The sequence below is a fragment of the Pezoporus wallicus genome, unplaced genomic scaffold (genome assembly GCF_028554395.1).
Source record: "Pezoporus wallicus isolate ANWC-B61680 ecotype Strahan unplaced genomic scaffold, APGP_CSIRO_Pwel_v1 contig_8232, whole genome shotgun sequence".
Classification (NCBI taxonomy): Eukaryota; Metazoa; Chordata; class Aves; order Psittaciformes; family Psittacidae; genus Pezoporus; species Pezoporus wallicus.
This window is the reverse complement of record NW_026637105.1, coordinates 216951-230804: the sequence shown is the minus strand read 5'-3', so window position 1 is coordinate 230804 and position 13854 is coordinate 216951. Positions and strand designations below refer to the sequence as shown.

General features: G+C 63.1%; 1 protein-coding gene across 12 annotated transcripts in view; it reads right to left on the bottom strand.

Moving 5' to 3' along the window:
• Positions 1-3107: 3107 nt before the first annotated feature.
• ADGRB2 (adhesion G protein-coupled receptor B2) overlaps positions 3108-13854 on the bottom strand; it is an 80811-nt gene continuing 70064 nt past the window's right edge. For 6 of the 12 annotated variants that reach the window (XM_057403436.1, XM_057403437.1, XM_057403429.1 and 3 more), the window contains 26 exons: positions 13520-13684; positions 13344-13445; positions 13134-13240; positions 12574-12768; positions 12422-12490; positions 12238-12346; positions 12017-12163; positions 11461-11536; positions 11289-11391; positions 11042-11085; positions 10084-10210; positions 9463-9566; positions 9138-9240; positions 8722-8872; positions 8422-8491; positions 8225-8291; positions 8027-8112; positions 7225-7323; positions 6273-6444; positions 6100-6195; positions 5498-5537; positions 4741-5384; positions 4433-4468; positions 4047-4151; positions 3864-3917; positions 3108-3734 (listed from right to left, as the gene is read on the bottom strand). In XM_057403436.1, coding sequence (XP_057259419.1) covers positions 3540-3734; positions 3864-3917; positions 4047-4151; positions 4433-4468; positions 4741-5384; positions 5498-5537; positions 6100-6195; positions 6273-6444; positions 7225-7323; positions 8027-8112; positions 8225-8291; positions 8422-8491; positions 8722-8872; positions 9138-9240; positions 9463-9566; positions 10084-10210; positions 11042-11085; positions 11289-11391; positions 11461-11536; positions 12017-12163; positions 12238-12346; positions 12422-12490; positions 12574-12768; positions 13134-13240; positions 13344-13445; positions 13520-13684 — 3266 coding nt within the window. In that variant the 3' untranslated portion in view covers positions 3108-3539. Of the gene's footprint in view, positions 3735-3863; positions 3918-4046; positions 4152-4432; positions 4469-4740; positions 5385-5497; positions 5538-6099; positions 6196-6272; positions 6445-7224; positions 7324-8026; positions 8113-8224; positions 8292-8421; positions 8492-8721; positions 8873-9137; positions 9241-9462; positions 9567-10083; positions 10211-11041; positions 11086-11288; positions 11392-11460; positions 11537-12016; positions 12164-12237; positions 12347-12421; positions 12491-12573; positions 12769-13133; positions 13241-13343; positions 13446-13519; positions 13685-13854 lie in introns of those variants that run through there. The other 6 variants (XM_057403430.1, XM_057403435.1, XM_057403439.1 and 3 more) reach the window with 4 other exon arrangements.

Genomic DNA, 13854 nt, shown 5'->3' with positions numbered 1-13854 from the left:
ACCTCTGCAGGAAGCCCCGCACGGCACCACACACCCCTGCTCAGCTGCTCTTCCTCCCAAACTGTGATGGATCTATTTACACGGAAGCTTTACAAACGTGTGTGCAGGACGCATCCATCTCAATGAAGGCGCCGCAATTAACAGCTGATATTTATTCAGCCCACAGCAAATAAGCTGTCGAGGGCAAACCAAGCGGCTCCACTCTGCCATTTATGCAGGGCCAGCCCCCGAGGTGCTGTGACAGAGCGCTCCATCCTCCCTCAAGGTTCCTGCTGCAGTAATTAAGAGTAATTAAAGCAAGTGGGGACGAGATAGAATGAAACTTCCATAATTCCCGTTCATTAGGCAATTTTTCATCCCGAGCTGATTTTTTCTCTGTGGCCACCCAGCAGCAACAACTCCCCGTGCAGCGTTTGAGCACCTCATAGGTAGGACCGCCCTTGTCCCACACCCCAGCCCTGGCCCCACAGCAGAGCAGGGATGAAGGGCAGCCGCATCCCTTCCTCTCAAGCCAGACCAGCACAGCCAGCAGCAACCTGGGCCCTCAAATCTAGCTGTGGACATCTTCGGGTTCCTCCCTCCTACTGCTCCTCCAGTGCCTCAGTTTCCCTCATTTGCCAGGGTGCTCCCCTGGGTACGTTGTGCCCAGTCCAGTGGCATGAAGGGACCTCGCCAGCCACAGGAACACTGAGTGGAAACCTCCGCTCCTGCTTCCCTTGTGCCAGTACATGGGATCCTGCCTCCCCAGCACTCTGCTGAGGGGGGGAGCAGTCTGCCTCCATCCCGTGCCGGCTTTCCCTGGAATGCTGCCGAGCTGGGTGACGGAAAATCCAGATCCTGCGGCCCCTGCCCACCGACCCAGCACGGAAAAAGCAGAGACAAGCTGCTCTTCCCAGAAACACCGGCGCCAGATGCCAGGAAATACAAGCCGGAGCAGAACCCGACAATTTTCGGGCTGGAGTCAATTAGACTCCAACCCCAAGCGTTACCACGGGGCTCCCACCTCCCGCGCCGAGCTCAACCCCTCCAGGGCCGGGGGCGATGGTAACGGCAGCTCTCCCTCGCTGCATGGGCAATGGGCAGGAGGGAATGCCTGTGGCGGGGATTTCGGCGGTTCAGCGTTTATTCCTGCACTGATTTAGGCACAGATCCCCCCTCCCTCCCCCAGGTTCCAGCTTTCAGCCGGGAAGGAAGGAGCCTGCGGGGATTCTTTCCAGCCTGACAGGGCCCGTTTGTTTCCGCGGCGTTAGAGCAGCAGTTTCGCCTCTTTCGGAGGAAATAGTTTGCTGAAGAGCGGAGCCAAGCGGAGGAGCTCCGGTCCCCCCGCGCTGCCGGGCGCGGCGCAGCCTCAGAGCCGGTTCTCCAGCATTTCCGCCCCTCAAACGGAACAGTTTTGGCACGGAGGGGGAGCAGGCAGCTTGGCTCGGGTGGAAGCTGCGGATGGAAAATGGCTCCAGAGCTCTCCAACCTGCTTGGACCCGTCTGCACTCCGCAGACACTGCCCAGACCCGCAGGACTGGGGGCTCCCCTTGTCCCCCCGCAAGCCTACTCCTCTCGCCCGGGCTCCGTTCCCTCACCGCATATGGCGTCTCCGTGACTGATAAAAGCTGCTAATTGCCAACAGATGCCCCGGGAAAGCCTGACGCTGCTCTCGCGGCTGCGCTTGGCTGGGAAGGGAAAGGAGCTGGAGCCAGCCCCCGGAGCGCGGGGCGGGGGGATCCCATCGCATGGGGCTCCCGGCAACTGGGGCAAGAGGATGCGGCTGCCGTTAGTTGGCAGATCAGCAGCCAGGCGATGGCAGCGGGCAAACATCCCTGGGGATGGGATGAGCCCCGTCGCAGCCCCTGCTGCAGCCCTGTCCCCTCATCCCGTGCTCCTGCGTCTGTTGCACAACTGGAGCTGGCACCAGCCCAGAGCCGGCAAACCCCGGGCAAGAGGCGGCTGTGCCGGGCTGAGATCCCCTTCCTGCTGTGATTGAGGACGGTCTAATGAGGAGGAAGAATTTGGCATCTTCCCTCACCTTCCCCAAGGGCGGCCACCTCCTCCCTGCCCTCATCACCGTGCTGCAGCCCCCCCAGCCTGCTTCTTCCCACACTCCAAACCCAAACTGGGTGGTGTTGGGATGAGCTGTTATGTGATTAGTGTTTCAGCCTTAACTGGGCTGCCTGGGAGAGACCCCCTACTCCCGGGGATGGTGGGTACTGGCAGCTCCAGGCACTCCCAAGGCAGGTTCAGCCCGTGATGCTCCCTATCACCCTGCCCAAGTTCATGCCCCATCTCACAGTCAACATCTCCATGGCTCCCAGCCTGCTCTGGAGGACAAACTGATGCTGTGGTGGGGGAAAGCACATCTGCCCCCCACCCCCAGCACCCAGGGCTCAGGGAATCCCAGGTTTGCAGGGTGCTGAGCCCAGATGAGGAGCAAACCAGCACCTTAGAGGCCACTGGTCCAGACTGGGCAGTATCCTTTGCTTAGCTGTCCTAGCAGTGCTGGCATCCCCTGTGCTGTATCCCATGGCTTCCACAAGCTCCATTGCTGAGGGAAAGTTGCACACCCAAAATACAAGTGCTGATCAATAGCCATGACCAGGACATGGTCCCAACCATCACAACCCTTCCTGGTGCATTATGATGCACCATGGCAGGATGGTTCCAGTGCCATGGTCCAGCCAAGCTGCTGGAGAGCCACACCATGGATCAACCCCTAGCAGAGCCCCCATTAGTCCTCGAGAGCCACGGCGCAGGGATGTCCTCTCCTCCAGCACTCCCCAGGCTCGAGTCCTGCCCCTGCTCTCCCAACACAGCTCTTGGTCTAGCACAAGCCTGGCATTCACATGCCCCAGGCAGCTGCGCCTGTGCTGATGCCAGGATGCTCCATGTTCCATCCCTCTGCAGATTGCACGGGAATTGCCTCTAAAGTTACTAATTTGCTCATGGATTAATTACCATGTAATTCAGCGCTCCTGGCTCCCGCGATAAGACACTCATTTGCAAGGCAAGGGCATGGGCTCGGCAGGATGCTGATAGCTGGGTGGGGGGAACCAGCCACCACAGGGTGACAGCCACCCCCTTTCCCTCGCTTGGACACGAGGCCGTGGCCCCACGGCACCACAGAGAGTGAACTTTTATTTCCAACAACAACAGCACCTTCCCCGTGGGGAGGGATGGTGGGGAGGGCTGGGACGGGGCGCCGGGGGCGGCCGCTCGCGTGCACACGGTGCACGGCGTGAAGAAACATCCCGGTACAAAAGAAATGAGGATCCGACGGCCTCGACGGCCGGACCTGCCCCGGGGGCTGCAGGCGTGAGCAGTGGGGTGAGCATGGGCAGGGGGGTGCACGTGTCCCCTCCGCACCCGCATCCGGAGGGTGGCAGGAGGAGAAACCACGCAAAGGACGGACAGGAGGCGGCCGCAGCCGGGGGGAGCGCGGTGTGTCCCATGGGAATGGCTCTGGCCACACAAGGGCCCCTGGCCGCCGCGGATGATGGAGCAAACGCAGCATCTTGGCTGGTCCAAGACAGTGGTGCCGGGCACGGGGCTCACACCTCGGTCTGGAAGTCACCATCGGCCACATCCAGGCCGGCACAGGGCCCCCCCCAGTCAGCGCATCGCAGCTCCAGCCGGTCCCACTGGGCACTGGGCAGGGACCCCAGTGTCATCGCCTTGAATGTGCTCCAGGGCTTCGGTGGCGCTGCTGGTGCCTGGAGCTGCTGCTCCTTGGGGCTGGCCGCATCCTGTGGGCAAAGAGGGAGCTGCGGCAAGCAGCCAGGTGCATGGCAATGTCCCACCACCACCACCCTGTCCAGGGGCACAACCACCACCACCATGCTCCATCCCATGTGGGATGGGGCCCAGGCACTTACATTGGCCAAGCTCTTCTCCCCGCCACCCGATGAGACGCTCCACCGCTTTTCTCGCTGTGGAAAAACCCACCGTGTTCAGCTCCAGCATCATTCCAGGGATGCCTCATTTCCCCATCAGCCCCAGTGCATGCAGGGGGAGAGGGAAGGGTGCAGAGGAGCAGACTGGGGTCCCCAGGGCCTCACCTTGGAGGATCCGGCAGCCGGGGCTCGGTACCGGTCCAGTGTGTGAAACTTCTGGTTGAGCTCATGGTAAAGCTCAGAGTGGCGCTTCCGTGTGTGCATCACCTTCTGTGGGGTGAGAGCAGGGCCTGTGGCCATCCACATGGCCCTGTGCCCCTTGGCACATCCTCTCCACTGCCATCCCCATCCCTGACCCCTTCCTGCCCGCTGGGGCACCCAGAGCCCCCTGCGATGCTCCCTCTTGGTGTTTTAATCAAGAGCCAACACTCGTTATTGCCTGGTGTAAACCCCTCTGAGGCTGGCTGATGCTTTGCTGGCATCAAGCAGAGGGAACCAGGGATGAGCTGGTTTAGAACCCGGATGGTACCCAGCCCCATGGTGGGGCTTACCTCAAAGTCCAGATCTGAGTATCGCAACCTCTTCCTCTGGTAGGGGACGCACAGGGCCCGGAGCAGGGGGAGGAGATGGAGAAGAAAAGGGAAAGGTCTTTGCAGGCCCAGAATGTGGCGGGGGAAGCTCATGCCAGTCCCTAGGCTGGGGACACGGAGCTCCAGGACGAGGTGGGGACATGCAGACACCCACCATGCTGCCCCATGCAGAGGGTGGGATGCTGAGCAGGGAGCATGGGGGCAATGCATGCTACACCCTCACCCAAAGCCCGTCCCCGGGTGTGTTTCCTCACCAGCCCCCCACTCACCTCCAGGGACCCCACTTTCATGACAGAGCCGGGCACGGTGCGGGGCATGGTGCGGCTGCGCTCTGACAGCTCCGAGGCCAGGATCTGCCGCACGGTGGGATGCTGCTTGAACTGGAGGCCATAGGGAGCTTTCACGGTGCCATAGGGCTGGTTCAAGTTCACATTGACGTGATCCACCGCAACGAAGCTGGGGTAGGCATCACCCTCAGCTGCCGGGCGCCCCGTCCCGCCGGGCACCCCTTCCTCAGTGCTCTCATCCCGTGGGAAACGCTTGAGGCTGCTGGTGCGGCGCGGCAGCATCATGTAGTCACTCTCGCGGGGGGGCTCAGGGGCCCGCAGCCACCCGTACTCCAGCGGCCGCAGGCTGCTCTCCGTGCACAGGTACACGGGACCTGGTGCCTCCAGACCCAGCTGCTGCGCCGGGGGTTCCCCCAGCTCGCCCAAGCCCGCCACCACATTGGGTGTCATCTTGGGGACCTGGACCAGGATGCTGGAGGGAGGAATGTTTCCTGGCAGGCTGGAGAAGCCCAGGCCTCCCTCTGAGGTGGTGTTGAGCTTGGGGTCTTCATCCCCATCCAGGGAGATGCGGGATAAGGTGCCCGTGATGGTAGCAGGGTTGCAGGTATTCACCTCCTTGAACAGCACTGTGGGAGGGAGTGGGGTCAGAGCTAGCCCATGGGTCCGACCCCCAGCACAATCTGCCTGTCCCTGTCCCATGGTGACAGCAGCCCCAGCACAGGGGACGGGGACACCTCACCTGTCTGACACGCCAGGTCAACGTCCTTTTCAAAGTCTGTCTATAAAAATACATAAATGGGGGAAGAGAGAGACAGAGGAGAGAGAAAGATGGGGAGAGAGACGGGGAAATGAATGCATCTTGGCCAGCATGGGGGGGAGTGGAGTTTGCAAGGGGGACCCTGCCCCAGTGGGGTGAGCACCCCATGCCACTGCCCGCTGCATCCCACACCACTGCCCGCTGCATCCCTCACCACGGCCCGCTGCATCCCATACCACGGCCCGCTGCATCCCACACCACTGCCCGCTGCATCCCTCACCACGGCCCGCTGCATCCCACACCACTGCCCGCTGCATCCCACACCACTGCCTGCTGCATCCCTCACCACGGCCCGCTGCATCCCACACCACTGCCCGCTGCATCCCTCACCACTGCCCGCTGCATCCCTCACCACGGCCCACTGCATCCCACACCACTGCCCGCTGCATCCCACACCACTGCCCGCTGCATCCCACACCACTGCCCGCTGCATCCCACACCACTGCACGCTGCATCCCACACCACTGCACGCTGCATCCCACACCACTGCACGCTGCATCCCACACCGGCACTGCTGCACTCACCAGGATCTGAACCTGCCCATTCTTGCAGGAGTCGGGCGAGTTTTCATTCTCCTCGCTCCTGCACCCCCCCATCTGACACTTCACCACGTCCTGGACCTGTGGGGACAGAGCCGGTCATGGCCCCGCAGCCAGGGGTGTCCCCCCCTGCCCTGGCACCCCCGGGGCCACCCCACCTCTCGGCGCAGGAACCCATGCACGGTGATGATGACGAAGCCCTGGACAGAGTTGAAGACGGCAAAGAGGACCTGGAAGAGGATGGAGCGCCGGTCGGTCATGGCGAGCACGGCCGACATCCAGGTCAGCGCCAGCAGAGGCAGGACCACGCAGGAGCTCCACAGCGATGCCCTGGGGCAGGGAGAGAGGGGCTGGGGTGAGCCCATTGCACCGGGGCTGCCCCACAACAGCCCCTCGAGCATCACCCCTCGCCCTGCAATGTGGACAGGGCTGACTGAACCCCAGCACCCCCCCAGGCCCCCATGGACCCCTCTTCTGTGGTGCCCCCAAGTGCTGTCTGGGTGCCTGCCTTAGGGTGAGGGGGGCCAGGGCTCCTTCTGCCCACCCAGGCTGAGCCAGCAGCATTGCCAAGCAGCTCAGGTGGGCACAGCCACACATCCCTGTCCCCACACAGTGTGAGTGGGGACATGGGGCCACCATCACCCTCCCACAGCCACAAGAAGAGCATAAATGGGGTTTATTTCTTTTTGAACAGTGAATTTTGGGGCTGCTTCTATTGCAACTAACCCCTGGGACCGGGGACCTCCACTGACCAGGGTGCAGTGGTCACAGCCTGGCCCTCTGGATACATCCCAGCCAGGGAGAGGGTCCCAGAGACACCCCAAGGCCAGGACTGTCCCATGCCCCATGGCATGGGTCCCCTCATTCCCTCCCCACTCCCAAACTGCCCCAGGGAAGAGAAGCTGAGCCCTCACGATGATGTGACCTGCGGGAAGCCATGCCATGCAGACGTGATGGCCACGGTGGGGCCGCCCCAAGCACACAGCCTTCACCCTGCCCGTGGGACCCCCAACCCAGAGCATGTCCCCCACCCAGGGCGATGCCCACAGCCCCCCCCCCCGGGGTGCAAGGCTGTGCTGGGGGCGGGGGGGACGCGTGGTGGGCACTAACATGGCACTGCTGGCGGTGGCGGAGGTCATGGCCGCGCTGGACACCACGCCGCACTTGGTGCATTTCAGCAGCAGGTTGCCGCAGGGGGGGGGCTTGGAGCTATGAGCCCACCATCCCCCCGGCGCCCCACGGCCAGGACCGGGCCACGCGGGGATGCAGGTGAGGGGAGCAAGGCCATGGGAGAGCGGGGTAGACGGACAGATAGAGGGATGGATGGATGGATGGATGGATGGATGGATGGATGGATGGATGGATGGATGGATGGATGGATGGATGGAGGGAGGGACAGAGGGATGGATGGATGGATGGATGGATGGATGGATGGATGGATGGATGGATGGATGGATGGATGGAGGGAGGGAGAGAGGGAGGAATGGATGGGTGGATGGATGGATGGATGGAGGGAGGGAGGGAAGGGGGAATGGAGAGAGGCAAAAAGCAAATGGGAGAAGAAAAAGAGAGAGAAGAGTCGGGTTAGTTGAGGGAAGCAGCAGTTGTTAATGATGAGCGGTGGCGGGATGGGGCAGGCAGGGCTCAGCCCCCTCCGCTGGCAGCAGGGAATGGGCTCCGCAGAGTGCGGCTCCCCCTTCCCCAGGGGAAGGTGCTGGGGTGACCTCCCCCCACCAGCAGCCTGCAACAAGGGGCTGTGGCTGCCCCATGCTTGGCTCCCACCACCCGCTGCTGGAGTGAAGTGTGCCCCGTGCTCGGCACGCTGCTGCCGGACACCCCTTGCCGTGCCCTGCGGCAGGGCCGGGAGCACCGCGGCAGCCCCGGGACAGCCCCGCGGGCGCAGGGCACTTACCCAACTCGCTGCTTTTTGGACTTATCTGAAATGCCATCGCGGGACATGAGCTTGTTGAACACGATGATGCCCACCAGCATGTTCACCTTGGGCGAGAGCGGCGCCGGGATTAGGGCATGGAGCCCTCGGCGAGGCAGGGCTGGCACCCACCACGCACCGGGGTGGGGTTTGGGGGTCTCAGGCTCGGGGTCAGCTCACCAGCACGATGACAGCAGCGGGTCCCACGAAGGCGTAGAGCAAACCGCCCTCCAGCGAGAGCCAGCAGCTGCAGGGATTGTGCTGTGTCAGGGGCTGGTGGAGATGGGACCATCCGGGTCCCCATCTCCTGCTCCCAGCACTGCTTCCAGCCCAGGGCGATCCCATGCCCAGCCTTATGTCCCCCTGCCCCCACGTACTAGCTTGCTGTTCCGTAGCCTTTGGTCCGTGTGAAGCCAACAGAGACTGCGACCACGAGGGCTGGCAACCCTGAAGAGGGGAGATGAGGCTGCAGCTGCAGGGGGTGGCAGCCCTGTTACTCCCCAGCATCACCCCCGTGAATGGGGATGGGGCCTTTTTGTCAGCCCTCCATGGTCTGGGTGCTCAGAGGAGCCAAGACACCAGGGTCTGCTTTCCTCCACTGCGCCTCAGTTTCCCCTCCTGACAACCCTGCAGTGCCTCCCCTCTGCCCATCGGGACCAACCCTGCCATGCTCTTACCCCATCCCAAGCACAGGAAGCGTTTCCTGACCAGGCGTGTCCGGATCCGGCCGATCACTGCCAGGTAGGACTGCCAGGCCTCCGTCAGCACCCAGCAGAAGGACGAGAGGAAGAAGAAGTGAAGGAAGGCGGCTGTCATGGTGCACACACCCTGCGGGGATGTGGGTACATCAAGGGGAGGCATCACGGCAACACCGCAGCCACGTGGTGCTTAAATTCCCTAACCCCGGCAAGGTTTGTGTCAAAGCCATGGGCACAAAGGATTTAATCCTGAGATTGAGTTAATCCAAATCCAATCTGATGCTGGGAGCCAGCAGGGATGAGAAGACCGGCCAGGAGAAGAAGGCTCAGACCCCACTGCAGCCCCTGCGCCCACCTAGGGACGCCCATGAAGGGGGCACAGTGCTGGCACCCACCTTGCTGAGCATCTGGGACTGCCCCACAAGGATGAGGATGTTGGAGGCCAGGATGGACACACAGAAATTGAGCAGGATGATGGAGCGCTCCGACTTGATGAACCTGCGGGCAGGAGCAGCATGGGGCTGGGGCACCAGCCTGTCCCACACCAGGGGCAGTGCCAGGTAGCCCAGCTGCTGCTACGGTTATTCCATTCCCACCACGCTGCATTTCATCACATTGGTGCTGAGCCTTTGTTCATGCTGTGCCCCCCTTTTGTCACCCCCTTCGCCCATGGTCTTGCACCCCATGTGCCCCCCAGGTTCCCCTCTGTCCCTGTGTCACCTCCAGAAGGCAGCGTAGATCACCAGCAGTGTCAGCAGGGCCATGCAGGACACAGCACAGCCGATCATCAGCGGCACGGATGGGGTACTCGAGGAGTCCATGGCCTGGCGTGGAACAGGGAGGGGGCCATGGTTGAGCCTGGCGCCCCCATAGCTGCTCCCTGTGCACCACTGGGCCCCTTCACCCCCCTGGTTGGGGACCCCCGGGTGCCGGGGGGTTGGTGGCATTGCAGCTAAGGCGGCTTCCCAGGGACCCATGCCCATCTCCATGCCGACGCAGGATGCAGGTGGAATAGCAATGGGATGGGGGGATGCTGCGGCCAGGCCTGCCCCTCCCCTCCTGGCACACAGCAATGCCCCGCATGGAGCGCTATAGACCACAACAGCCCCGTGCCCACATAAGCCCATCCTTGGGGTGCCAGGGGGCTGGGGTCCTTCCCATGGGTTATGAAGGACACCCCCCTGCCCTCCAGTGCCCACCCCATCCACCAGGATGCCTGCAGGCAGCACCCTGCCTATCGCCATCCTCCTTTGGGACCCCCAACTTGGCGAGGCCCCACAGCCCGGGGATCACCCCCCATCCACAGCCCATGTTCCCAGAAGGCTCATCCCAGTCCCCTACCAGGTCTCTGGGCAGCTGGGCAAGGACCGCAAAGGTGGCGAGCTGGCGGCACTGGCACTTGGTGTGCGCCGGAAGGGTCTCCAGGGTTTGGCAGCTCTCCGTGTCCCAGTTTCCCAAGCCAGCATCCCTGATTAATGGGACAGGGAGAGTGAGGGGGAGCAGTTTGAAATGATCAAACACAGGCGCAGCCCCTCGGCCTCTCCAGACTTAACCCATTGCTGGCCCTGCCTAGGGGGTGGTGGATGGAGGGGTCACTGCCAGGGGCCAGGTTAATCCCCCCCTCGCTGCCCTGCCCACCCTGGTTCTGATCATCACGGAGCTGTGCAATGTGAAGGCTTCATTTTTAATCATCCCAAACAGTTCTGGGTGGAGGGGGACACCACAGAAAGGGGGGGACAGGCCCAGGAGGAGGGGTGGTGGGGATGGATAGGGATGAGGCAGCACCAGGGCAGGAGCCCCCATGGCTCACAACAGAGATGTGCTGCCCCAAAGCCAGACCCGCCTGGGTACACCCCCCATGGGAACCCCCAGTGGAGGGGCCTGGGTGCCCCGTGGTGACACTGGCCATGCACAGGGAGAGCAGCCATGGCTCCCAGCAAGGCAGAGAACCTGGGAACTGGGCCTGTGGGACAGCTGGGAACGCAGCTCAACCCACCCAGGGCCAGGCTGAGACCGACCGCACTCACCACAACCTATCCCACCCTGTCAGTGCTGGAGCTGCGCTGGAGCCAGTGCCCTGGGGGGCAGAGCCCCCACGGGAGCCTGGCCCCCTCCCCATGCCCTACTTTCCCTCGCTGCTGCCACGGCACCGGGCTCCGTGCTCACAATTGCATCTGGCAGGCTGGCAGCATCAGTGCCACGGCGCAGCCATCCCAGTTCACCCCAGTGAGGGACCGGCCCTGCTCCCCATCCCTCCCACCAGCACCTATCACCCAGCGATGTCCCTGTCTCCACTCACGTCCTTGAGTAGTCCCAGGTGACGCACTGCGGGTGGGACGTTCCCTGTGGACAGAGGGGTGGGTCAGAACTTCACCCCCTGCCCTTCTCCTATCCCCAGAGGGGTATTTGGTCCATGGGGACCTGCCCGGCTCCCCCAGCACTGGCACATCCCCACCGTGGAGGAGCTGCTGGCTTCTGCCTGGGGATGGGGCTGGTGGGACCCACGTGGGAGCACGAGGTGACAGTGCGGGGCTGGGGACACTCACGTTGATGATGTGGGACAGCTCCACCAGCACGAGGGGCTCAGCGGGCTTGGTCGGAGGGCGCACGGTCACCATGAGCACCTTGGAGGTGACGGCCAGGGGCGTCCTGCGGGGGGGCAGCAGGGGCTGTCACAGGGATGGGGACAGGTGCAGGCCCAGCGGGCAGCGCACTCACCTGGGCGCAGGCAGGATCAGCCCCAGCGTGCGGAACAGCACGGCCCCGATGACGAAGTGGGACGATTCATCCGCTTCTGCAGGGGCGGCACAGGGAGAGCGGCGCCGTGAGCCCAGCGCACGCGGGGGCTCATCCAGCACATGGGCACACGTGACAGCACGCGGGAAGACACAGGGAACCCCTCCCCGACACACACACGGCCCACACGGGCACACACGTGTACTCCCAGGTGTGCCGCTACACACACGCAGCCCCAGACGTGCCAGCCCGCACATGTTCACAGGCACATACATCCACGGTCCCAGACATGCTTGCTCACATGTGTGTGAATGTGCACGTCACTACACATGCATGCTCCATGCACATGCATGTGCAGACCCCAGATGTGCACTCACATGTGCATGGTCATACACATGTACATGCATGCAGAGTCCCAGATGCGCACACACACGTGCGTGCCCATGCACATGTACATGCATGCAGAGCAGCAGATGTGCGCCCTCACGTGCATGCTCACTTGCACACATTCACGCGCATGTGCTGCGTGCTGGCTCACCGGCAGAGGCGAGGCTGAGCACCTCCCTGGGGATGAAGAGCTTGTCCTCGGAGCTGCGGGCCCAATCCTTCATGCCCCGGCGCCCCTTCATCGGGAAGTTGATGTCACTGGAGACAGCGGTGACGGGCTCCCGCTGGATGCTGATCACTGCAGGGGCAGAGCAGATGTCAGCACCCAGCCTCCTGCCCTCACTGAGCCCAGTGCCCCTCCCTGGTGCTCACCCAGGTTGTCAGTGACGATGAGGTTGCTCTGGAAAGCCTTCAGCGCATCCCCCACCAGATGGATGAAGTCCTCCACCACCTTCATGAGGTGCACGGAGCCAGGCGAGACCTGCGGGCGAGGGGCTGTGGTGGGGATGCGCCGGCTGCGCCCCAGCCGCCCGTGCCCGTGCCCGGCTCCACTGACCTGCTGCGCATCCTCCCACTTGTCCCGGTTCTCCGCATCCACCATGTAACTCACCACCTGGAAGAAGCGCTGCAGGGCCGGGGCTCAGCGGGACCGGGGCTGGGCACCGACCACCTCCCAGGGCTGTCCCTCGCCGTCCCCAGCCCTGCTACCTGCACGTCCTCAGAGGACGGGATGTATGTGGCCCTCTTGAAGGTGTCGGTGACGTTGCGCAGGATCTCCACGGAGAACAGCAGGTCCCCGCTGTAGTAGGTCTTGCGGGCCATGAGCTCCAGCAAGCTCCGCACCACCTGCGACATGCCCTCGCCTGCCAGCACCCGCTGCCCCTTGGCCAGATGCTCCCGCAGCTTGTACAAGGGGGAGGACACCGGTGTCAATTGGCCACCAGCACCCTCAGCAGTGTCCCCAAGCTCCTCACCAAGCTCAGAGCCCAGGAAGGGTGGGCGCTGCAGGGCTAATTGCACTACTTAGGGTAGCAGCAGGATATGGGGGTGTTGGGGATCCTTCCCATCCTGATATCCAAAGGACACAGGAGCACAGCCTGGACCTCTGGCTCTAGGATGGGGTCCCGTTTCCCAGCCCTGGCTGGGGGGCCCTGCCTCAGTTTCCCCATGTGGTGGCCAGCCAGGGTTGCCCAGGGATGGGGCAGATCCCCAGTGCTGGGGAGGGGAAGAGGATGGTAAGGAGGGTCCACGCCAGAGCGAGCACCTACTGAGAGATGCAAGTATCGGTACTCGCGGGAGATGCAGCGGGCGAAGCTGGGGACGCCCCAGTAGGCAACACCATGGGGGCTCAGCAGGCACCGGCGGCTGGCAGACCCTGTGTGGGACAACCAGGTTTGGAGCTGGTGCAGGAACCGGCACACTGAGGGCGGGCGAGGACCCTTGGTGCCACCCGTCACCGCCTGCCCTGCGCCCCTCACCCGTGGCATTGGGGGGACACTTGTTGTAGATGATCTCCCCTGCAGCCGTTTTCTTCCAGGTCATCAGCATCACGTTCTCGTCCTTGCACATCTCATGGTAGGCTGGGGGGTGAGAACAGGGGGTCAGAGGTAGGCTGGATGCAGGGTGATGGGCACTGGGGTGGGGATGTCCCTACCTGGGCACTTCTTCTCGTTGCAGGTCTTCACCTCCTCGCCGGAGCCCTCGCAGGGGTAGCCCTGCATGCCCGTGCCTTCGCACATGCGGAAGCGCCGCTGCCAGCCCGTGTCGCAGGTCTTGGAGCAGAGGCTCCAGTGGTTCCAGGGGCCCCACTTGCTGTCTGCTGTGGGGATGGGGAGACCATGGGACACCTGGCTCAGCATGGGAAGTGGCACCAGAGGGATGGAGACGGGGCAGGCACCAGCTACAGCTGCCCCCATGCCATGGATCAAAAGCCCCTCTGGGTATGAAATCCATGGATCAGTGATTGAAATCTCCTGTAGACACTACCCG